This window comes from Myxocyprinus asiaticus, chromosome 45 (genome assembly GCF_019703515.2).
Source record: "Myxocyprinus asiaticus isolate MX2 ecotype Aquarium Trade chromosome 45, UBuf_Myxa_2, whole genome shotgun sequence".
Lineage (NCBI taxonomy): Eukaryota > Metazoa > Chordata > Actinopteri > Cypriniformes > Catostomidae > Myxocyprinus > Myxocyprinus asiaticus.
This window is the reverse complement of record NC_059388.1, coordinates 24,140,094-24,166,591: the sequence shown is the minus strand read 5'-3', so window position 1 is coordinate 24,166,591 and position 26,498 is coordinate 24,140,094. Positions and strand designations below refer to the sequence as shown.

Sequence of the window (26,498 nt, the reverse complement as noted above, 5' to 3'; positions counted from 1 at the left end):
ACACACTGTGTGTTGTATGAGCTGACATCAGATCAGTGTTTGCAGTATTTGGTCGACGTGCTGATTTTCTAATCTCTGTCTCCCCCTACTGACACTGCACACTGTTATCCTAGTACATAGTATGTGTGTGGGTTTGAGGATGAAAAAGTGACCCATAAAGCACCTCCTACACCAATTACACCATTCAACCACTTTATGTCTAAGAGCAGACTAGGAGGAGCTATCCTTTCAATTTGTGTAATTTATTAGTTTTGTGTAGTAGTTGTGCATGTCCTCCTGCAGAGGGCAGTCTTGTGCTTTCTACATCTACTGGGTGTTTCCATTGGCCTCGAAGGTTAAAATCAACCTAGTGTGCACCTCTTATCTGTGTGCATTAAATTATAGATTTGTTTATGAAATTATACTCTTTTTACCTGCCTATTTTATTTTATTTTTTACCACGAGTCAATCATTTACCTATTGCATCTGTGTTTCTAACATAAATTGTATCCGACTTTAAAAGCTCAGTTAACGCATTATAAAATACATTTCATATTTAATATTTCTGCAGTTTAATTTGATATCATAAGGTCGATCTGTAGTCACCATAAGCACTGTTTTCACTAAATGTCACCAATAAACCCATCAACTCCTTAATAGTTAAGTACTCAACTAATGGTTTCCTAAAATAGGCATGACGTAACAATAGGACTGGAGGGTTTGTCCATTTTGTGTGTACCTATCACACACACAGGCCTTAACCCGCCCACCTATTGACAGTAGTGTGGAGAGCGCGCACTGGAGAAACACCCACGTACACAACAGGACAGATTTCTGTTTGCATACACAAACACATTCACACTCACACATTAGATTAGCGACCGCATGAGCTACAGTTTCCATAACCTCAAGTCGTGTGCATCTTTCTTGTTAATTGGGAGCGCGCTGAACCTCTGCGTAATATTGCTGCGGCCACTTGCATCTCCAATCATTCTTGCGAAGGCTCACCCAGATCGCCACTTGGATATTTCCTTAAATCTCGTTACTTTCGTGGGTCTTTCTGGGTGTGGGTCAAATAAGCATTCATATGCATGATTGAATGTCATTGCATTGCTCTACGGACTCCAGTTTCCTGTTGTTGCGGATCACACGCGCGGAACCTGTGGTTAGATATGACGCATCGGTCACAATAGGAACGCGTCTGGGAGAAGCAGAAGGGTTGAAGTGAGAAGGGATCTCTAAATCTGGACTGCACAGGCGAAACACGCTCACCTGCTCGTCATGTCGAACACGGCGAAGAGCAAAAAGGAAAAGGAAATCATTACCGAGTATGAGAGTCAAGTGAAAGGTAAGAGCAGTCTCACACCTGACAGGTACCTGGACACAGTCGGATCTCATGCATTAGTATTGCTGCGAGCCTTGTGCATGCAATGATTTACAACAGAATGGCAAAATAATATTTAACTGTCCGTTTTATCCATAATCATAAAGGAACTGTTCCACAAAAATCATATTAAACATTGTAAAATCACGCATCACTTGGATTATATGCTTCAGGGAGCGAGTTCCGAAAATGCATGTTGCTTTTAATGTAATATATTCTTTCATATATGTAATAATTCACAAGATAATGGGTAAATAAGATTTCATTTAATCCGTTTTATATGTATAATCACATTGTTGCTCCTTGTGCAATATGTACCACTTCTCAAAAAGCATATTAAACATTGTAAAAACCATGCATCTCTTTATTGATAGGCGTAAAAGAGCAAGTTAATTCAAATGCATGCTGCTTTTCATTTAATATATGCACTGTCAATGCAATAATTAACAACATAATAGCCAAATTATATCATATAAATATTTCCAAAACCAAATTAACGCTGTCTAGTCAGTATGTTCCACTTCTCAAAAAGCATATTAAACATTGTAAAATCATACATCACTTTACTGATATTTAAGAGAGCGAGTTACTAAAAATGCATGGTTCGTTTAATGAAATATGTGCAGTATAATTTAATAAGCACACTAAAATATTCAGTCCGCCCCGTTATCATTTATTTGCCCTTACAGCAGGGCGGCTGTTTGTGCGCGCGCGCTCATTTAACGGTGTTAAAATTGATGAAACGGAAAGGGGCGCGGGCAGTAGCTTGCAGGCTCCATGGCAACCCGTGTCTCCTGCTCTAGAGCTGTAGTCAGGTGAAGGTGTACGGCTCACCTAGACAGAGGCAGCATGCAAAATGAGCTATTATAGAGAATGTACTTTTTGAAGCAAAAACAAATTTTTTTTCGCACATTTATGCTGCTATGTAGCTATAAGGATGCGAGTTGCTGTCTCAGCTACTATTGGCCAATGGTGGTCAGGGTGGAGGTCGTCTCTAGGCAACGCATGGCATGTACCTTTATGCTGATAGACTGGCGTAGTATTTGGGCCACTGCAATAGTGCTTGCATGTTTGGCCAAGAAAGATGAACATATGGCTGTCTCTTGGTTGTCAAATCTCTGGGCTCTTGAGGTGTGTGTGTGTGTGTGTGTGTGTGTGTGTGTGTGTGTGTGTTTGTGTGTGTGTGTGTGTCCAGGTATTTCCCTACGTTGTGGGGACAATCAGTCGGTCCCCATGAGGAAAACATCTTAAAAATCATAAATGATGTTTTTTGAAAATGTAAAAATGCAGAAAGTTTTCTGGAGGGTTAGGTTTGGTTTAGGGGTAGGGTTAGGGTTACGGGATAGAATATAAAGTTTGTACAGTATAAAAACCATTATGTCTATGGAGAGTCCTCATAAAACATGAAAACCCAATGTGTGTGTGTGTGTGTGTGTGTGTGTGTGTGTGTGTGTGTGTGTGTGTGTGTGTGTCAAAGAGCAGAATCATGCAGGGTTCAAACATCCTGCGTGAGCGGCGCGTATTCGTTTTGGCGCCCATATTAACAGATAACACCGTTTACACCGCAAGCGTGAGCCGCGAGGTGACGCGTCCCAGACGCGGCAGTGAGCGGATAGTTTCGGCGTTGAGCTTATTTTTTGCCGCGCGACTCATGCTGAGCTTTTGGCATTCTGTGTATAAAGGTGTACAGTTTAGACACAACATTAACCAATCACAACCAAGTGTGCTGATAAAGATGAAGTGCACGTGACTGCCCGCTGTTGTCCTCGAAGCAGTAATAACCTCAGCTTATTAATATACAATTTTTTTTTTTTTTTTTTTTTAGCGTAGGACCCCATAGATAACCTTATTTCCTGCGCAGAGGCGCTGCTGTTTCTCGCGGAAGAGACGCGGCCAATGTGAACGTCCAACGCGACCGCCCCTCACATGCCCCGCTCACACCACGCTCACGGAGGATTTGTGAACCCGGCGTCAGGGAATCCTACTGCAGCAGTGCTCTTTAGTATGGGCCGCACGTACAGCAGTGTGTGTGGCATACAGTTGTGTAACTAAGGATGGATTGAGACAGATGAGTGATTTATGGTCATAAGGGACGAGGCTGCTATTCTCAGATGTAACAGACACATGGTCAGTCACACATACTTTGTTATTCATAAACGATGCTGCACTTAATTGTCCTTGCATCTTAAATTGATTGTGTTTTGAGCTAATATTCCTTAGAGGGATAGTTTACCCAAAAATGAAAATTCTGTCATTATTTACTCACCCTAATGTTGTTCCAACCCTGTATGGCCTTCTTTCTTCTGTGGAATACAGGGGATGTTAGGTAGAATGTTGGCCTCAGTCACCATTCACTTTCATTGCATCTTTTTCTTCCCCCATACAATGAAAGTGAATGGTGACTGAGGCTAATGTTCTGCTTGAACTATCCCTTGTCTTTAACACACTTGAATGCTTACTTTGGGTGTATGTGAACTCTAAATATGATCGCTTGAAGAGAAGCACAGTGTTTGTGCTTTGATTTATAACAGTGCATCTCCTCATTGGTATGCGACTGTACGTGTAAAAAAATGTCCTCGGGAACATGCTGGAGTTTTGGCAATGTCCTAACAGGAAATGGTTTTCTCTTAGGGAGGAAGTTAGAAGGAAAGAGAGGCACATGACCTTGACTTTACCTGCAGATACACATAGAAATACACACACATGAACAATCACAAAAGCAGAGCTGCTGTGGAATAACCCCTATACTCTATAAATTTGGTGTGTGTGTGTGTGTGTGTGTGTGAGAGAGAGAGAGTGAGAGAGTGAATACACACTTGGCACATTACTCAAAATACTTGTGCTTGATCAGCAAGAAATGGGACTCGTGTGAGAAGGGATTTCAGTTTGGTAGGGGCACATGGGAAGCTTGTATTATAAAACAGCTTTAGACATACGTACACACACACACACACACACACACAGAAAAATTACTGTAAGCCCCACCCTCATGTCAGCTAGTGAGCATAAGTGTGAGCTAGTGTGTTTGAGCAAATGTGTGTGTGTGTGTGTCCATGCTATCCTGCAAGGCTTAGTCTTTTTCCAACATGCACACGTTAAAGGGATAGTTCAGCCAAAAATTAAAATTTTGTCCTTTACTCACCCTCATGTTGATTCAAACCTGCAATCTTTCTTCAATGGAACACAAAATGAGATGTTGGGCTAAATGTAAGGGACTGACAGCCTCAGTCACCATTTACTTTCATTGTATGGGGAAAAAAGAGATTCAACGAAAGTGTCTTAAAGGGATAGTTCACCCAAAAATGAAAATTCTATCATCATTTTCTCACCCTTATGCAATCCCAGATGTGTATGACTTTCTTCTGCCGAACACAAAGATTTTTAGAAGAATATCTCGGCTCTGTAGGTCCTCACAATGCAAGTGAATGGTGGCCAGAACTTTGAAGGTCCAAAAAGTACATAAAGGCAGCATAAAAGTAATCCATACGACTCCAGTGGTTTAATCCATGTCTTCTGAAGCGATATTATAGGTGTGGGTGAGAAACAAATCAATATATAAGTATTTTTTGTGTGTGGATTTTCTCCCCTTTTCTCCCCAATTTGGCATGCCCAATTCCTAATGCGCTCTGATTCCTTGTTGTGGCACAGCGACTCGCCTCGATCCGGGTGGCGGAGGATGAATCTCAGTTGCCTCTGCTTCTGAGACAGTCAGCCCACGCATCTTATCACGTGGGTTGCTGAGCATGTTGCCTTGGAGACCTAGTACGTGTGGAGGCTCACCCTATTCACTGTGGCATCCACACACAACTTACCACGTGCAGCACTGAGAGCGAGAACCACCCCAAGGAAGGTAGCCCACGTAAATCTACCAACTCTAGCAACCGGGCCAATTGGTTGCTTTGGAAGCCTGGCTGGGTCACTCAGCACGCCCTGGATTCCAACTCGCGATTCCAGGGGTGGTAGACCGCGTCTTTGCTTGATGAGCTACCCAGGCCCCCATATAAGTCCTTTTTTACCATAAATTCTCCTCCTTGCCCAGTAGGTGGCGATATGCACAATGAATGTAAATCGCCAAAAACAAAAGAAGAATGTGAAAGTGGAGATTTAAAGTAAAAATAATTATTATATTGATTTTATTATATTGACTTAATATTGATCTGTTTCTCACCCTCACCTATCATATTACTTCTGAAGGCATGGATTAAACCACTGGAGTAGTATGGATTACTTTTATGCTGTCTTTATGTCCTTTTTGGACCTTCAGATTTCTGGCCACCATTCACTTGCATTCTATGGACCTACAGAGCTGAAATGTTCTTCAAAAAATCTTTGTTTCTGTTCAGCAGAATAAAGAAAGTCATACACATTTGGGATGGCATTAAGGTGAGTAAACTATGAGAGAATTTTCATTTTTGGGTGAACTGTCCCTTTAAGAGAAGGAGCCAAATCAGCAGAAAGCAACAGAAAAAAAAGAGACAGAAGGAAAGATGATGAGAAGATGTCTTACAATGTGACATTGCCATAATGCTGTTATTTAGCCTGTTATTTTATCGTAAGACTTGATGTTGGGTTGCAGTTCTGGCTACTGTCCAATCCAAAGCCTGTGTTTCGGACCACACACAGTTGCACCACAAACAGACACATATAAATCATATTAAACAGACTGACTCAATGGTGTACTTCCTCTGCCTAGACTGACTGTATGAATCAGAATTATTGGACAGCTCAGGGGATCCACGCTGCTACCAGACATTTCATTTCTTTGAAGAATCACAGCAAAGGAGCCATCAGAATAACTGTTCAGAGTCATTACAAAGTGACACGAAACCGGTTGCACGAATTAAAGGAGCAATAAGTAAATTTTTTGGACAGCTTTTAAAGCAAAACACAACAAAACAAGGTTATTGTTGTAAACTATAACTGAAATAGAAACTAAATTAAGGTTAGTCTATAATAATTATAATTAATGCAGCTTTATATAAAAACATTGACTGTGATATGTGCTCTTTTTTTTTAAAGAATTTAGGTAAGAGTGTGTGTGTGTGTGTATAAATATAGAATCGTCCCATCCTCGTGTACCCACGGAGGATCATTTTAGCCTGGTCATGTTTCAAAATAATGATTGGATACAGCATATGCCATTACTTTCTTTATTGGAAAATAGACAGAGTACAAATAGCTAATTTGGTAGAAACTGAATTCTTCATATTGGACTCAAGGCTAGACAGATTTCACAGTCACCCACTACATGTATTTATAACGGGAGCCCTGTAAGTCTCATTAATCACATATAGATATCGATCCAGTAATCTATTTAAGGCCTTGTGGACCACGGCAGAGAGCACCACATACACTGCAGTACTTACAGTAAGGATTGTGAGTCTTTGACTAAAACTTGTCTTTGACTTTACCTTTGGGTTCAAGTCCGAAAAGCTTACTTAGCCTTGTGTATTTTTTTGGATTATGTTTACTAACTAATTTCATTAAAAAAAAAAAACAGACATGAGCTACTAGGCGGTCAACATGAAATCAAAATTCACTCTATTTACCTATGTGTTAATATACATTCCTAGTCTTATTGCTATCTATTAATCGGTGCACTTTATTCCAAAGGACAAAGTGTTTTGTCAAATGTAAAAACATCTGAAACAACTTGGATGACATCATCAAGCCTGCTGACTTCTCCAACCTCTCCCCTTAAACCACATCTCATATATAGACTGCTTTTCATGATCCAAAATCAAGTCCTGTTCTACTTGTTTTTTTTTTTGTTTGTTTTTTGTTTTTGTTTTTTTTTTGTTATTTCCTCCCATCATTTTCACTCACTGAGCACTTTATTATGAACACTATGGTCTTAATAAAGTGCCCGACGTGGTCTTCTGCTGTTGTAGCCCATCCACCTCAAGGTTCAATGTGTTGCGCATTCTGAGATGCTATTCTGCTCACTACAATTGCACAGAGTGATTATCTGAGTTACCGCAGCCTTTCTGTCAGCTCGAACCAGTCTGGCCATTCTCCGTAGACCTCTCTCATCAACAAGGCATTTCTATCCGCAGAACTGCCACTCACTGGATGTTATTGGTTTTTGGTACCATTCTGAGTAAACTCTAGAGACAGTTGTGCGTGAAAATCCCAGGAGATCAGCAGTTACAGAAATACTCAAACCAGCCCGTCTGGCACCAACAATCATGCCACGGTCGAAATCTCTGAGATCACATTTTTTTCCCCCATTCTGATGGAAGATGTGAACATGAACTGAAGCTCCTGACCTGTATCTGCATGATTTTATGCATTGTGCTGCTGCCACACGATTGGCTGATTAATCGCATGAATAAGTAGGTGTACAGGTGTTCCAGATATAGTGCTCATTGAGTGTATATTGTCTCTCTCGGAAATACAGCACTCATTTATTGTCATTTTTTGTGTGTTTAGACCATACACAAACACTGTAGCCATTCGTTTCTTCTGTCCTTGGATATGCCAGTGCTTGGCTACATTTTGTTGTGTCTTGTGTACTGGATGAAGCCTAACTTAATGAGTTCTTTTTGACACCTTTTACGCAAAGATATTCACTCTCTCTCCCCACCACCAAACTGTCTTTAATTTGTTATGTCTCATTCTCTTCGCCGGGTTTAATAAGCAGAATGAGAGTTCCTGCAGTTAACAGCATTTGTGTGATGAGCAGCAGTCTTAGAGGACAACACACTCACTCACACACGCTCTCGGATTGTAAATGAGAGTACTGTGCAGGGACAGTTTGGCACATGACGATTCTTCAGACTCATAAGCAAAGATTCCGGAACTCTAATGAGAATTTTTGGGCAGAGAGAGAGAGAGAGAGAGAGAGAGAGAGAGAGAGAGAGAGTGAGTGAGTGTAAGATAAAGGGAGTTATTTAGAGAGGACTGAAGGAAAAGAGCTTAAGAATTTAATTTGCTTTAGATAAATAGTTGGGTTCTGGAAGTAAAAATCTAATTTATTTTTTTTCCAAAGAGAAATGTATTTTAGTGGTAACTTGTAAAATTTTCCAGACCTTGAGCACAGAGGTTGTTAAGCAATGATATACAGTACAGTATACTCCTGAAGAAGCCATAAGTCAGTGATTTTTAAACTTTATAAAATAAAAAAAAAGTTTAATAGCCTAGAAAATTCCCGTTGAAGAGAGATCCACTAATCAGAAGTCTCTGTTACCATGGATTTTGAAATTGGGCAATAGAGCTCAGCAGCGACTGGCCACTCCCACCAAGCATTGCGAATGATGTGATTGAGTCTCCCTGCACTATCAAAATACTAGTGTATTTGTATATATCTTTGCAATAAACTTAATATGTTATTTTTATACTTATAATCAATGACTTAAATCAATAATTTTATATTGTACTGTTTTTTTTTATTTGATTACGTCATTAACAATGCTTCATGAGATTGTAGTTCATTCCCTTATAAAAGACACCTTTGTATTTGTCAAATATGTCTCCGTTTCAAATCAAAGTTTGTAATTTTTGATGGCTTAAAGGTACTGCATAGTTACCTATAGTCATTTATTTACTCTCATGTTGTTCCAAACCTATGACTTTATTTCTTCAGTGGAATACAAAAGGAGATGTTAGACTGACTGGAAGCCTCAGTCACCATTCACTTTCTTTGGGGAAAAAGGTGCAATAAAAGTGAATGAAATGAGTCTGACAGTTGCTTAACATTCTGCATAACATACAATTTGTGTTCAATGGAAAAAGACATATGGGTTTGGAACTTCATGAGGGTTAGTAAAAGATTTTTCATTATTAGGTGAACTATCCCTTTAAAACTCATTACTGAACAATTTGTTTATAAAATCCATGTGGAGACATTGAATGGAAAAATGATTTCCGGAGCAAAGGCTGCTGATGAAGTGAAAAGAGAGCAAGAAAAGAAAGGATACAGATTAGAAGTCTAAGCAGAAAACAGAAAATCAATTGGAATTGGCAGAATAGCATATAAAACAGTGACGTATCTGGTTTCCGCTCTTCCTCAGAAAAATAATGTGTTTGTGTGTGTGTCTGGATGGCATATGTGTGTATTTTTGTGAAGTTCCTATTTTTCTTAGATCATATCTGTGTGTGTGTGTGTGTGTGTGTGTGTGTTATACGCTCTAGTGTGAGTGTGTGTGCGGGCGCTGCTGCCGTACAGCATGCCTGGACACTCCTCACGCTGTCAGGTTGCCGAGCAGAAGCCTTGTTGCCATGGAAACAGTCTGGGTCGGGCGCATGCCGTAGGGTATCAGACATGCTCTCCGCGGTCACAAGTTCAAAGGTCACATATGTGAAAGAAAAATGAAAAAGAGCGGAAAAATGGCTAATTATATTTTAAGGGATAGTTCACAACATTTTTTATTTTGTCATCATTTACTCACATTTATGATGTTCAAGTATCTACAGTATATGACTTTTGTTCTTCTGTGGAACATGAGTGGAGAAATTTTAAAGCATGGAGATGCTTTGTTCCATAAAATAAAAAGTAATAGTGACTGAGTCTGACATTCTGCTAAACATGTACTTTTGTATTCCTGACAGAGTAAATACATTTTTCATTTTAGGTGAACTGTCCCTTTAATTTTTGCCGGAGAGAGAAAAAAATTATTTTGAAATGACCATCCGACACACACTCAGGGAGAAATTGTACAGATTCGTACGAGTAGGCTATATCGTATGTAGGGGTGTTCGATTTTGAGTTTTTTGGAGTCAACTCCGATTCCCAACTCCAGCCGTTGGAGTCAATGGAATCGACTCTTCGACTACATTTATTTTCAATCAGGATAGTTTCAAAATTCAGGGCCATCACCAGGCATGGCCATTAGTGGGCAGTGCCTTCCCAAGTGACATATTTTCACCCCCAAAATTGCTTGTCAGGCATGTGCTGAAAATCAATGGAATTATAAAAATTATAGTTAAATTTTCACTCGTGTGTGTGTGTGTGTGTGTGTGTGTGTGTGTGTGTGTGTGTGTGTGTATATAATATAAAATGTAAGTTTTTCTGTAACTGCTGGTCAGTTTCTCCTACCCAAATCCAAACACTAACGTTAGTGGGACGGGAGAAGCTTCCTTTAGTCTAGATGGCTTCCATGCCAATGGAAAAACAAATCACACATATTTGCTTGCTCGTTTCACTTCAATAACTATTAATAGGCATATTATGGATATGTAATAAAAAAATAATTAATTTGGACTGCTGTTTTTAAATGGAACGTACAGTATGGAATGTGGTGAAAATGTTAAAACGGCAGCTTTTTAAACTCAACAGTCCTGACCACAATGGATTAAATGTAGTTTTATTTTCTCTTGGGGGTTAGGGTTGTATTTTACGAGTTTTTAAAATACATTTACATTTACATTTATGCATTTGGCAGATGCTTTTATCCAAAGCGACTTACAGTGCACTTATTACAGGGACAATCCCCCTGGAGCAACCTGGAGTTAAGTGCCTTGCTCAAGGACACAATGGTGGTGGCTGTGGGGATTGAACCAGCAATTCTGATTACCAGTTATGTGATATGAAAATATGTGACATGAAGGCAAACTCCTGCTATTATTCATTATTTTGAGCCAATCACAACGTCCTGTTCATAAAGTTACGGAGTCAAACAAAAGAATAGATTCCTGTATCAGAGTCGACTACGATTGTAGGATGAGTCAGAGTCGAGAAATCTACTCTTTTGGAGTCGACTCCCCATCAATAATCGTATAAAATCGTACGAGTTGGGTCAGAATTTTGCAACAGCCAATCATCAGGTGACTCTCCCTTGTCTCCTTCCGTCATACAAAACATACTCTACTCTGTGGTTAGGTTCAAATTAATGTCAAATTTAGAATAAGACCTATAAGAAGTGTGTGTTATAGTTACATTTTCACAAAGCTAAACCTCCATTTACATTCACGGGCATTTAGCAAAATGGTGTCGGTTTCATCTTGCTCCGCTAGATGAAATCCATTCATAGATAAACCTGATTCTTATGCATTTATCTGGTTTTAATTAACACTGCATGTCTTGTATTGTGTTTCAAAGGCTTTGGTAAATGAATCACAATTTATTTGCAGTTTTGAGGGCAGTTTCAAATTGATTTTCAGTTCTGCAGTTATTTTAAGCAGGTTTTTGTCATTGAGTTTTTGCTGTAAGTTTGGACACATTGAATGCACATTGTCTATTTGACAGACGAGTATGTTTCGAGATGAACATGAGTGGAGACAGGGGGCTCTCATGTGAAGATACGGTCTGTTGCAGTTGAATCTCCCTAGAGATTTCCTTGTTAACTGCTCTTTCAGCAACAACTGTACTGGTGATAGACTGATATTTGCTAGGAAAATTAATTGAAAGCACGAATAATGCTTTTTTTTTGTATTTTTTTTTTTTTTTGTCAGTTTGAGATACCAATATCTTTGTCAATGGATAATGACCCTTTTTTGTTTTCAGATTTGTTTAGAGAATATTTTATGTAAACATTCTGTAAAATAAATGTTTTTTAATAATTTTGAGTATGCCTCTTTTGCAATTGTTATAATGTATTATAGAAAATAAAATATATAATGATGTTTTATTATATATAGATGTGTGTGTGTGTGTGTGTGTGTGTGTGTGTAAATATATATGTGTGTATATATACAGTATATACTGTATATGTATACACATACTTATACTGTAAATATATGTGTATGCATATACACTCACCGAGCACTTTTTAGGAACACCTGTACACCTACATATTCATGCGATTTATCTAATTAGCCAATTGTGTGGCAGCAGTGCAATGCATAATATCATGCAGATATGGGTCAGGAGCATCAGTTAATGTTCACATCAAGCATCAGAATGGGGGAAAAATGTGATCTCAGTGATTTGGACCGTGGCATGATTGTTGGTGCCAGATGGGCTGGTTTGAGTATTTCTCTAACTGCTGATCTCCTGTAAATTTCACGCACAACAGTCTCTAGAATTTACTCAGAAAGGCTGCGGTAACTCGGATAACAACTCTGTACAATTGTAGTGAGCAGAATAGCATCTCAGAATGCACAACATGTCAAACCTTGAGGCGGATGGGCTACAACAGCAGAAAACCAAGTCAGGCAATTTATTGGGACCATAGTGTTCCTAATAAAGTGCTCAGTGAGTGTGTGTATTTCTGATTGAAACTAAATGAATACAGTTTGTTGTTTAGTTCAGTGGTTCTCTAAATTTTGCTTAAGGAATCAGATTTTACACTGGACATCAAGTGGCGACCCAACACATTACCACATGTAACCCCTATTTAAAGTAGTTTAGGCCATATTTACTTTTACCTTGTGTAGATTTATTCATGGTTTTCAAGGATAAGAGCATGCCAAGCAAATTGTCCATGTTGCCATGTACTTAATTTGGCTAGCATCTAATTGCACGGTTTTTAACAACATCAACAACAAAATATGCAGAGTTTTCTGCTCTTTTAAAAGTTTAGTAGCCTATTCATTTATCTCTCCTAGCAATGCTTGATTATATAGTAAGTTGAATTGTATTATTTGCATTTTTCCCTGCTGTCTGTGACCAAATCAAAACAGACCTGTGATTTGAAAAGACCTCTTCTTTGTGAAGAAAAACACATGTGCCACTCAGATGGGATGACATTTGAAATGTTTTTCTCTGCTAGTTATTGGGTGTTTCTTGGATGGTATCAAAAGAGTCACCTTGCTGAACATTCCACTATTACCAATGCAGAACATGCAACACAAACCCACAGTTATATGTCTCCAACAGTCCCACCCACCCTCCAACACACGCTCACACCCACACAGATCTCACGCCAAGCCTGCTGTCTCATCTGTTATTTCGAACTGGTGCAAAAGAGGCAGTGTGACATTAAACAGTTGGTCTGTGGAGAGAGAGAGGGAAAAGTGTGAGGGAGCAAGAAAAAAGGAGGGAGCTGTTGAAAGGGAACAAGGGAGGGAAAAGGAGCATTTAAAGCTGGAGTAATGTTCAAATGTTCAAATACTTTCTTCTATCCCAGTTTGGTATGCAGAAACAAATATAGGTTAGCCATTGGAGGTTCATTTTCCTGAAAGTGTATATGCTGTGAGCTTGTGGCGCTATCAAAACATTGCTCTGTTTGTTTGAGTATACAGACTGGCCCAACATGGCAACATTGGATTGACCAATGGCATGAGTTTGGAGCGAAACTATTCTGTATTCCGAGCACTGGCAGATGGGAGGAGTGTTTGGGAAAACCTGTTTGAAAGTGTCATTATTTTTGCAATTTTGTTTGGGATGTTAGTGGCACAGAAATTAAACACTTCAGCTTTAAGGAAAGGGAGGAGTTTGAAGAGAAGTGAAGCGGAGATGAGAACTAGGATGGAGGAACCGGCGTACACCCGCCCACCCCCCCAAATCACACACACACACACACTAATCCCCATGGGATACTACACTCCACTACCTGTTGTCTTGGCAACGGCAGTGAGTGTGATAACCAGTGTGTGGTTAAGGAAGAATTCAGACAGCTTATTAGGAGAAAACCTTTGCTTCCGAGAGCACAACTTTACCCATCACTGCCCAAGTTGTGTTCGGATTGCTCCCATACATATCATGTGATGTCATTCAGTTAAGGGGCTGTTCACAGTGGATGTATTCTTGAGTTCAAAAACAGCTTGACGCAGCTCAACAATCTGGAATGCAATTCAGGTGTCCCAAAACAATTTTTTTTTATTTTTTCGTATTTTTTTTTATTTTTTAAGTTGAACGTTTTTAACTTGACATGCCATCTTTAAGATGTGTGGCTTATGGTGCAAACGAAAAAAAAAAAAAACAGCAAGATGCATCACAGCGATCACAGATGTCCATCTAGCACATGTTTGCATGGAAAAACAATAATAAAAAAAAAACAATGCAGATGGAAGCAATAATGCAACCTGTGTGAACATCAACCATAAAAAAACTGTAATTAAAAATAGTAAAGGTTAACTGGGTAACATAAATGTATATGTGTGTGTTTGAGCAGAGATCCGGTCTCAGTTGGTGGAACAGCAGAAATGTTTGGAGCAGCAGACGGACATGCGAGTTCAGCTCTTGCAGGATCTGCAGGATTTCTTCAGAAAGAAAGCAGAGATCGAGAGCGAATATTCACGCAACCTAGAGAAACTTGCTGAACGCTTCATGGCCAAAACGCGCAGCACGAAGGACCACCAACAATACAAGTGAGTAGATGATTTTTTTTTTTTTTTTTGAGTGGGCACCAGTGATAATCCTGGATCACTTGGTGCCCCAACATAAGTCACGACTAAATAGAAAAAACTCTTTATAACTAGTGGGTTTTTCAATGGCTGATACCGATATCTAGAAAACTGGATGGCTGATGACCATAATGCAATTTAACAACAGCAAATCAGATGTAACAACATTTCAGAACTGTTGACTATCCATTGAAAAATCTATTAGTAGATTTTGGAACAGACACAAGGGAATGTTAACACTTCTGTTAATCAGCCAATCATACATGGTTATCAGCCAATGCCGATAATCACAAAATGGCCACATTTTGTTCGGTTTTTAGTTTGCAGTGGATTTCAAAGCAGGGGTGAAGTCTGGAATATTTTACCCATGATTCTCTATCCTCAGCTTCATGCCTGGGAAATAAGAGATGCCAGAGGAAAGGCGATAGCTGTGTGTGCTGTATTTCTTGTTCTTATTGTGCTTGTGTGAATGTGTGTACGGGCATCTGTGTATCTGGTAGCTCGTTAGTGCAGATAAAATTCTGCTGGGAAAATTTAGGGATGAGCGAGAAAAAGAGAGAGAGAGAGTTTCACAGTTTCTCTTCTGTTGCATTTTTTCCTCACGCTGGGCACTGTTAGTGTGCTGGTTCTCATGGGGATGTCCCATCGGATGCCTGCTGAGCTTTGTGATTAGTCACTGGCGGCTGAGACATTCGCCTTTCTGATCAAAAATGGTTTTCCATTGTCTTTTCGCAACAGCCATTACTAATAAAGAAGATCAAGTGTGTGAAACAAAATGGCGTCTTTTTCCACACCTCTGTAGGTGGTTAAATATACTAACCACCTTTACTCTCCAAAATTAGTGGATAATTTGCAGTTGGACAGAAACGCAATGCAGTTCTTGCAGTACATCTTTATTCTCAATGAATATAGCATGCGAAGATATAGACTTTTTTGTCTCTGTTACCAAAAACAGGTGTATATGTCAGTTGCATTCAAATTCTTGGCTATTTTTGTGTTTGTTTTATATTCGGTTACCTAAAAACATACATTCTTATGGCTTTCAGGAAGGACCAGAACTTGCTATCTCCAGTGAACTGCTGGTACCTGCTACTGAACCAGGTGAGGAGAGAGAGTAAAGACCATGCCACACTCAGTGACCTTTACCTCAACAACGTCATTACACGCTTCACGCATGTCAGCGAGGACAACATGCGTCTGCTCAAGAAGGTGAGGTCAAATGCAGGTCAGCGTGCAAGGCATTTCCTATCAGTGCTATAATGTGATGGCATGCACATATAATGGCATTAAAAAGAAAAGTTATGCAACAAAGCGTGTCAGTCTCGTACATTTAAAAAATATATTCCCATATTTCTCACTCTCATGTTGTTCCATACCTCCATGACTTTCTTTCATAGAACACAAAAGGAGATGTTAGATGTAAGAATGACAGTTCAGTCACCATTCACTTTCATTGTGTGGAAAAAAGACACAATGAAAGTGAATGGTGACTTTCTGTCAAACATGTTCTTGTGTATTCTTGTGTACAGAAGAAAGCGAGTCATGGAGGTTTGGAACAACATGAGCAAGTGATGACAGAATTTTTCTTTCCTTTCAATTTTAATCCCATACCTAGAATTTCCAGACTCTTACACACTTTAAAAAAACAGGCTTTTCTCAGTTTGGCTGGATATACAGGCTGGTGCATAACCGTAGTTTTATTTCAAGTGGATTCACCATTCATTATTCACTGGCTCTCTTTGTCTTTGTTGAATGCAACGCAGTGGTGTTTTATTTATAGAAAGTGAATTTCCTGTCCTGCATGCAGAAACTATTGTAGACAAGCACTGAAGTTAATGCAGTAACATTTATAAAAATTACATTAGAGTTCTGCTACAACTCGGGCAACTCCTTAAAGGGATAGTTCACCCAAAAATGAAAATTCTCTAATCATTTACTCACCTTCATGCCATCCCAAATGTGTATGACTTTCTTTCTTTTGCTGAACACAACTGAAGATTATCTCAGCTGCATAGGTCCATTTAATGCAAGTGAATGGTGGCCAGAACTTTGAAGCTCATAAAAGCACATAAAGGCAGCGTAAGAGTAATCCATAAGATTCCATGTCTACAGAAGAGATATGATGGGTATGGGAGTGAAACAGATCAATATTTAAGTCCTTTTTAACTATTAATGTCCACTTTCACTTCCACGTTCTTCTACTTTTGTTTTTTGCTCTTCACATTCTTCGTGCATATTACCACCTACTGGGCAGGGAGGAGAATTTATAGTAAAAAAAGTACTTTAAATATTGATGTGTTTCTCACTCACACCTATCATATCGCTTCTGAAGACATGGATTAAAACACTGGAGTCATATGCAAATTTTTATGTTCTTTTTGGAGCTTCAAAGTTCTGGCTACCATTCACTTGCATTGAATGGACTAAAAAAGCGTAGAGATTTTTCAAAAACTCTTCGTTTCTGTTCAGCAGGAGAAAGAAAGTCATACACATCTGGGATGGCATGAGGGTGAGTAAATGATAAGAGAATTTTCATTTCACTTTAATAACACTAACTGGCCTTAGATAATTTGTTGGGGAAAAATAAATAATAACTTGGGTCATTACAATAGATGGACCCATAGAAAAATTTAATAACTAATAAAGAATGTTTACTTTGCATGAAATGGTATACCGGACATTTTTTAGGACATGATGCTATGGTAATACCATGTTTTTATGGACATGGTACAGCAAATACCATGGTAGGACAAGTGGTACCACTTAAATACAAGGTTACATATGGTAATCATTCAGTGCCATGGTATTACCATCTCATAACATCAATGTACTGGCACAGTATTTTAATGTAAGATTAATGTAACAGCATTTAACTTTCTTGTGCCAATCTAAGCAACTGTTCAGATTTTCATTACAATTTAGTGTATACAAAAAAGGTAACATTCATCTGTACATTTGTTCTGTATATTAAAATATATTAATATATACAGCCTACAAACAAGTTCCTGTATATTCACATAAATGATGCTGCAAAGTTAATGTCTTTCTGTATAGCAGTGTATGTAAATAAAAGCCTTGTTTTCTTGTTGTCGTCTAAGCACTTTAAACTGGTATAGGAGAAAGTATTTTAATACATTTTAAAAAAATCATCAATTTTTTACTTTGACCCAGTCTGCCCTGCTCTCTGTTCTCTTTAATACAACCTGTGCATTTTTTGACCCACAGAGCAAAGAGATTATTTTCCAACTGCAAGAAGACCTAATGAAGATTCTTAACGAACTCTACACGGTGAGCTTGTCTCATTCTCTCTCATCATCCTCTCAGTCTCTTTTTGGATTACTTTTTCATCCCACCAATTTCGTGCTGGTTCTCTTTCTCATTCCACATCTCTCATTTTATCATTCCATCAATATGTGATTCCCCTCTCTATCTTTCTCCCTTCCACTCTGTTCTTCAATCACACCATAATTCGACTGCATCAGTTTCATCTGTTTCATTTACTCATTCTAGCATTCTTTTCGCTTTTGTGATGTTTCTTCTCAATTTCCTTTTTTCCTGTAACTTCAGTACTCCTTTTTGTTGCACTCCATCTATTATGTACCATTTTATCTGTCTGTAACTGTGTGTTATTATTTGACCTGAATGTAAGTTTGTCTGACAGAACTGAAATCTTAAAAACCAGCAGCTCTTGAATAAATAAACTCTCTATAAAACCAAGACAACGGCACGCATTAACTCTGTCAGCCGAGACTACTGCCAACATAAAGGTTTGCTTACAATGATATGAGTGCACAGAACAAAAGTATGAAAAGTTTGAGAAGTGTACAACTCAGTGCAACCTCATCTATTTTCACACATACATGCACACACACATTTACTCCTCTAAATGTAAACATGCCATAGAATTCTTATTTTGTTTTATATAAAGGTAAATCTAATTACTAAAGATTAACACAAACCCACATTCTAACCATAACCCTAAAAGAAAACATTTAGCATTTTTAGAATTAATAAAATAAATCTTTCCAAATGTAAATGTCACCAAATGTTCCCAAAGGGAGGTTTTGTCAGATTTAGCTCACAAACTTTTGCTAAGTACATACATGTGAATGTCTGGAAAACTGTCTTTTAAAATGCAGATGTGTGCATGGGCATTATGGGTAATATTGTTTTTGGGCTGGTCTGCCCTCTGTAGGTTATGAAGACATATCACATGTATCACAGTGAGACTTTGAGTGCAGAGAATAAGCTAAAGGAGGCAGAGAGGCAGGGTGAACGACAGAGTCGGGGCGGAGAGGCCGTCTTTAGCCTGCGCACTGAAGATCGCCACCAACGACGCAACGCTGCCCGCAAGATCCAGAAGATGAAAGAGAAGGTGAGTTCTACCACTTCATCATGTCAATGTATTTTATATACTGTATATTGTCAGGTGCAAAAGTGTGAACCTTCCACCAATGGGCAACAATCTCAGACATTTCTGTTGTTGTTTAAGGAATCTCTACATGTCATGGTGCATTACAGTTATTACAGAATTATCACATTTATGATATTTTTGAGATGGGTGCACATGAATGCCACCACAAAGTCGTAATTACCAGTGGGAAACTCTCGATTCCTAATTAGGGCCATGTCAATAAAGTGCAACAGTCAGGTTCCAGAAATATATATCCCATTCATTTTTTGCATAGACGAATTTACTTTTAACGATAACTTTTAACATTTAAAGACAGACCTACCGTGAGCTCCGAGGTTGTTAATCAATGGTTTATGCTTCTGTCGAATCCATCAAAAATCGTGTTTAATATCATAATTTCTAGTCCTGGTGAAGAAATACACTACCCGTGATCCTGAATAGAAAGATCCACCAATCAGAGAACTGTGGCCAACAAAGCACACCAAAAGAGCTCTGCAGCGACCGTCCATTTCTATGACTCTACCAAGTCGGTCTTCCTACACATTCTCAGACTACTCATATTTTTATATATCTGAATATTTTGCAATAAAATGGAAATATATATATATAAATAAACATTGTGTATAAACATTTGTGTATATATTTTTAAATATAAAAAACAATTCTGTTTAATTCAGTTTTTTAATTTTTGTCTGATTTTCAAATGCTTTTTAAAAAAAAAATCTAAGTTTGTATTGTTGTGATTCACCTTGGAGCTAGTTGGTTTTTTTCATGGCTTAGAACTTTATATTTATAGGGAAAAATACTTCCTGAACCAAGATGGCTGAAAAAGTGGGCGAGAAATCATTGCATAGGTCATTTGTTATTGATCTTACTAAGCATGTTTACTATAAAATGTTTACGCATTTTGTGTTAATGAAGGATGGTGATGAAGCTTGCTAGAAAATACTACCTATGTAGTCAGTTTATGAAGCGACAGGCTTGCACAACAAAACATTTCCCATCATTTTTTTGTAGCAACACAAGAAATCTAAATACATAAAGCATTAATTTCATACATATTTGTATCCATTGGTCTTCATTTTGTTACACTTGTGCTTAAAAAAACTTCCTGTGTTTGTTTGGAAGTGTAATAAATATGAATCTGCAGTCATGCTATTCTGACCAAAATCAACTGAACGCACATAATATAATAATTATGATTTCAGAACTCCTAAGTATGAACTTCCCTTTATTCTACGCCATCTAAGAGTCTGTTATCCAGTCCATAAATTAGATTCCTAGAATTTTAACATACATGAGTTATTATTCCAATAATGAAGTGCAAAGGTTTATTTGTCTTGATGAAATGCTGTGCACTTGTTAAAGTTCTGGAATATTTCAGAAATCCTGCATAATGAGTGAATAATTTCCACTTTAAGCTTAACCAACCTGTAAATAAGCTATGTTTTTTGTTGGTTATGCTTAAATGATTTGATGCTTCACTATTATGTTGCTTCTGAAGTTTTACTTTTAGAATTTCTTTTTAGAAACCATGCTGTTGTTTTTTTGTTGATTAGGATGCTTGGTAGATTTAATGCCTTGTAAATGTACTACAGTGTATAACATAGTGTATAACCCCCCCCCCCCCAAAATATTAACCCATTCCAAAACAGCATTGAACAGCATGTGCGATCAGAACAAGATATATTTATAGTACCTCAGCATATCACTTGGGGGGGGGGGGGGGGTCTAGCCAAGAAGCGTGGCCATTTTGCTTCTGTAAATACAACCCATTGACAATCGTGCTCTTTTTAGGTCACAAGATGGCTAGTGCATACAGCTTCCTGCCAGAAAACTATAGAGAGTGTCACAATGCATAAATAAAAGTGTATATAGTGTATAGTCTCTCTTTAGAACATTTGTTTTCCAGTAAAAATACTCCCATGACAGACGGTGTGTTCACTTACATTAATGTATCTCTTGTAATATACTGTAAGGGGGAGGAGAGGTTAGAATAAATGGTTGTTACAGTATTGGACAGAAAGGATATCCTGATGGTCAAAGTAAAAAAAAAAAAAAAAAAAAATCTGTTAGAGGTATAGCAGGAACATAAAACAATGTCCCCTTGGTTCATATACATATATACATTCATGCATACATTATTACTGTATTTCATACATACATACATGCAAACATTAATACGTCAACAATTAGACTGAAATCCCAACAAATACAAATTCAAGTTAATTAAATTCAAACAAGTATAAAATTAATGGCTCCGGTCCTAGATGCTGATTGGTTAATACAGCATTCCTACAGCTGTGCTACATTAAATAGTTACAACTAGGATGCAAAACATCTTTTCACCCAGCTGCTGTGCATTGCTGTGCACAATCTTTAAAGAACAACTATAGGCTCTGTAAAGGTTGAAAACCCCTCCATTATATAAGGATTCTTGCTTGATTTAATAATAATTTTGCTTTGAAAGGTCTGTGTGTTTTACCAGCTGCTGAACATCTTTATTAAAGGAGCAATTGCAAATCACAGAGACGCAGCCAAGATTTACTGTGCTAACACACAAGCATTAGATACAAGAAAGTCAATAGTCTGTCGATAAAAACATTTTAATCTTCTGGCTTGATGGAGATAGTGCACTTACTCAATACTTTGTCCTCCTTTCTCCTTCAATCCCCCGTCTTCCTGTATCTTTTTTTTCCCCAGCGCCAAGCCAAGTACTCGGAGAACAAACTGAAGGTTATGAAGGCCCGGAACGAGTATCTATTGACTCTGGAGGCCACCAACGCCTCTCTGTTTAAATATTACATCAGCGACCTGTCGCATTTGATTGACGTGAGTATCTGATTTGGAACACAAATATTGTTGCTCATGCAGACTGTGAATCCGCGGCAGGAAATTGCTGCTGCATGAAGGGCATGGTGTTATGGTTTCTTTTATTTGCTTTTTTACCAAGCACATTAATGGATTATAGTCCTGATTAATAATCACTAATTAAGGAAGCCTCCACTGCTTTTAATTAGACACAAACGCACCCTTTAACAGGGAGGATGGGAGACTAAGCCTTTAATTACAAGCACACGTTAGCACATTGTGAAACAATAGCAAGAACAGAGACTATGTTTGGAATGGAAGTAGTTACTACTTACTGTGCAATATACTGTATATTGCCTACTATATATTTAAAAATAGTATGTGAAAGAGTATGCAGTACTGTATGCACTAAAGGTTTTAAATGTTAGTATGCTACATTGTTGTCACATGACCTCACATGCATGTTTTAAAAAAAATTTTAATGGGTTTTTCGGTTTTGGTACATAGCATGCTGCCCCTTTAAATTAATAAATAAATGCAAAAATACATGTACTTTTGGAGTTGTATTTAAAAATATGTGAATTTTAACTTGTTCCAAAAAAAAAAAAAAAAAGATGTTTATTTCAGCTGGTTGCGTCCAGTTTTTGTCTCAGAAATGAACGTGTTCATTTTGCATTTTTAATCCAGTTTTGTATGAAAATGATTTTTGGCACTCCAATCAAATAATGAGTCAAGGAAATATGCAAAAATCCCAGTTGATATTGCTTTCTACTCATTTGTCTGTCTTGAAATGGAAGGTCAAGTGAAGCATATTGCATTATGCAATACAGTATTATGTGCAGTGTGCTTTTTTATATACTTCTCCTACAGTATTCAAAGTGCACAGTATACATGCTATATACTGTAAAAATGGTACTAGTAGTATGGTGGTATGCCATTCCAAACATACAGTATACTGTATATACAGTATATATAGACTGCATATTTTGAAAATTGTAGTTGATCATCCAGATATTCCATGCATACAGAAAAAGTGCATACTGTGCACAGTATACTGTATATTCTATATACTGCAGAAAAGAACTAGTAGGTTGGTAGTATTCCAATCCAGACACAACCAGAATATCTCATGCAAGTTCTCCAGTTGTATAATGCACATTTTGGCAAATGTGTAGGCAGTGTTGGGTCTAATCCAATTACAAAGTAATTAGTTACTGTAATCTAATTACTTTTGTCAAAAAATTAGTTTAATGCATTACATTTTAAATGCTTGTAATCAGATTACAGTTAATGACTTTCAATTAAGTACATAATGGGGTTATGCTTATTTCTAGTATATTATTTATGTAGAATGCATGAATTATGGCCCCGTAATGAGTCATTGTGAAGGAGAAATGTGAGGTGCTGAGTGTATGTCTTGTGTGTAACAATGAACAAGAAAGAAATATAGACTTTTTTTGAAATTGTTGAGCGGAAAAGTGTTTTAGAAAGTAACTAAAAAGTAAAGTAATTAGTAATGTGATTACTTTTTCAATGAAGTAATTAGTAAAGTAATATGATTATATTTATGAGAAATAATTAGTCATTTGTAGTGGATTATTATTTTTAAATAACTTAACCAACACTGTGTAGGACATCCAAGTACTCTGTGCATACAGAAAAAGTGCATAATGTGCACATTATGCATGCTATTACACATATAGCTTCAGTATTACATGTGTATGCTGTGGTTGTACAGAATCGTGCACATTTTGGCAAATTTAATAGGTCATGCAAGTTTTCTTTACATAAAGAAAATGTGCGTATTATAAATAGTATACATTCTATTAGTATACACTATAGTATACAGCGAAATAGTACAAGTAGTATGCAATTCCGAACATTGCCAGAGTATCTCATGTATGTTACTACACATTGTGGAAGTGTAGTAGTTTATCTAAGTATTCCATGCATACAGAAAATTTGCAAACTGTGCACAGTATACATATTATATACTGCACAAATAGTGCTAGTAGTATGGTGCTATGCTATTCTGAACATAGCTAGAATGTCTTATGCATGTTCTCTGGATGTAGACTCTGCATTTTGGCAAATGTAGTAGGGTATCCAGGTATTCCATGCATAATGAAAATGTGCATACTGTGCACCGTATACGTACTATATCAGAATCAGAATGAGATTTATTGCCAAGTATGCTTACACATACAAGGAATTTGTCTTGGTGGCAGAAGCTTCCAGTGTACAATACAATACATCAACAAAACAAAAATAATAAAAAAAATAGAATAAAAATAAAAAGATAATAAAAAATATAAGTATATATAGAAATACACAGTAGACACACACACACACACACACCCACCCACACACATATATATATATATATATATATATATATATATATATATATATATATATATATATATATGTACAAATCTGCTCCCAGATGCAAGGGAATTGTAATGGCAGAAGAGGTAGGATGTGTTAGATAAATATAAATAGACTAAGCTGTGTATTGCACATTAATTATTGCTCAATGGGGCAGTTTTAACTGTTCATGAGATGGATAGCTAGAGGGAAAAAACTGTTCTTGTGCCTTACAGTTCTGGTGCTCAGTGCGCTGAAGCGCCGGCCAGAAGGCAACAGTTCAAAAAGGTAGTGGCCTGGGTGAATGGTGTCCAGAGTGATTTCTCCAGCCCTTTTCCTCACTCAGGAATTGTACAGTTCTTGAAGGGAGGGCAGGGGGCAACCAATAATCCTCTCAGCAGACCGAACTGTCCTTTGTAGTCTTCTGATGTCTGATTTCGTAGCTGAACCAAACCAGACAGTTACTCAACTTTATTGTCCTTAAAAGGCTGTTTGTTTTGTAGGCAGCAGTATACACACTCATGTACAACAACACAACCCACACAAATTGACTTGCATTATAATGAGCCATTCAAAAACAATATCACTACAGGGATAAAAGAAGTCCTATATCTATTTGTTTTACAGAAAGGGAGTTTAAATCTCCGGCCCAAGGGAAGCAATTGAAATTCAGTAAACAGTGGGTGATTGACATCAGAAAGGACTGACCGGCCCTTCCTAGTCACCCTTGTTTCGTAAAGTTGCATAATATTACTTAAGTCAGTCCCTACTATCTTACTACACATTTGAACTATATTACTCAATTTACCCCTATTCTTTACATTAAGATTTCCATACCAGCATGTAATGGAAAAGGTTAAGACAGATTCGATAAAACAAGTGTAAAACATTTTCATAAAAGAGACATCCATATTAAAACTACGAAGTTTCCTCAGAAAATACATGTGCTGAAGAGCTTTCCCTCTAATGACATCAGTGTTTGCTTCAATTTTATTTGTCATTGAGTACTATACCTAAATATTTGTATTGCTTGACCACCTCTATGTCCTGTCCTGTCCAAGCAGGCACGACAGGTGCCGGATTTTTATGGAAATTGATGGACATCTCTTTTGTTTTAGAAACATTGATATTTGGGGCCTGGGTAGCTCAGCAAGTAAGTTGCTAGCATGGGTAGAGTCACATTGGGTTAACCTCCTCGTGGTTGCTATAATGTGGTCCTCGCTTTATAGGTAGGGGACGTGGTGAGTTGTGCGTGGATGCCGCGGAGAATAGCGTGAAGACTCCACACACGCTAGGTCTCAGCGGTAACATGCTCAACAAGCCACGTGATAAGATGCGCGGATTGACGGTCGCGGAGGCAACAGAGATTCGTCCTCTGCACACCCGGATTGAGGCGAGTCAATACGCCACCACGAGGACTTAGAGCGCATTGGGAATTGGGCATGCCAAATTGGGGAGAAAATGGGAGAAACATTGATATTTAAAAATGAAGCATCACATCATCGAATAAAATGATCTACCGCTGAGGAGAGACACAATGACTGAATCGTTTGCAAATTTAATAATGTGTCTCTCCTCAAAATTACTCCGACAATCATCGGTATATAAAGAAAACAGTAGAGGGAACAGAACACAGCCCTGTGGCGAGCCAGTGGAAGACACCAATGAATTACACAGTGTGCTATTAGTTAAAAAATCAACCAACCAACACAATTGTAAAATCCAAATGAAAATTACCAATAACTTTTCTTGCTAGGATATGGTGCTGAATACAATTAAAAGTGGAAGAAAAATAAATAAAAAGCAAGCGTACATCATTTTTTTGTCCCATCCAGGTGCCTCAAAACCATATTTAGCAAAGTACAAGTAGCATCTTCCACTCCTGTACCTGGTCTATATGCAAACTGCAAGGGTCAAGTGCGATCTCTGTCAAGGCTAAGATATCTTTCCTGACTATTTTTTCAAAAGACTTCATCAATAAAGAAGTGCCACCAGCCTGTAATCATTAAAAGAAAGAGGATTCCTTTTCTTAGCAATTAGAACTACTATGGAATCTTTCCAAAGATGAGGGACTTTAGTGATTTATTGAAAATAAATGAATAAATATCTGAAAGCTGCTCTGCACAGTTCCTCAGCAGTCTGCCACCAATAAGATCAGGGCCTGGGCTCTTTTCTCAAACTTAACCTGACTAAAACATTTCCGAACATCAGCTGTATTGAATTGAAATTGGACAGAAGTGTCTGGAATCACTGAATTCCCATTATAATCAGAAAATTCAGATGTAAAATCATGAGTGTCAAATCGAGTATAAAATA

At 37.9% G+C, this 26,498-nt stretch overlaps 1 protein-coding gene across 3 annotated transcripts in view; it reads left to right on the top strand.

Moving 5' to 3' along the window:
• The first annotated feature begins 820 nt into the window (after positions 1-820).
• LOC127434903 (SLIT-ROBO Rho GTPase-activating protein 1-like) overlaps positions 821-26,498 on the top strand; it is a 49,106-nt gene continuing 23,428 nt past the window's right edge. For all 3 annotated transcript variants that reach the window (XM_051687962.1, XM_051687960.1, XM_051687959.1), the window contains exons 1-6: positions 821-1,327; positions 14,359-14,554; positions 15,637-15,799; positions 17,816-17,878; positions 18,786-18,965; positions 21,708-21,836. In XM_051687962.1, coding sequence (XP_051543922.1) covers positions 1,261-1,327; positions 14,359-14,554; positions 15,637-15,799; positions 17,816-17,878; positions 18,786-18,965; positions 21,708-21,836 — 798 coding nt within the window. In that variant the 5' untranslated portion in view covers positions 821-1,260. The remainder of the gene's footprint in view (positions 1,328-14,358; positions 14,555-15,636; positions 15,800-17,815; positions 17,879-18,785; positions 18,966-21,707; positions 21,837-26,498) is intronic.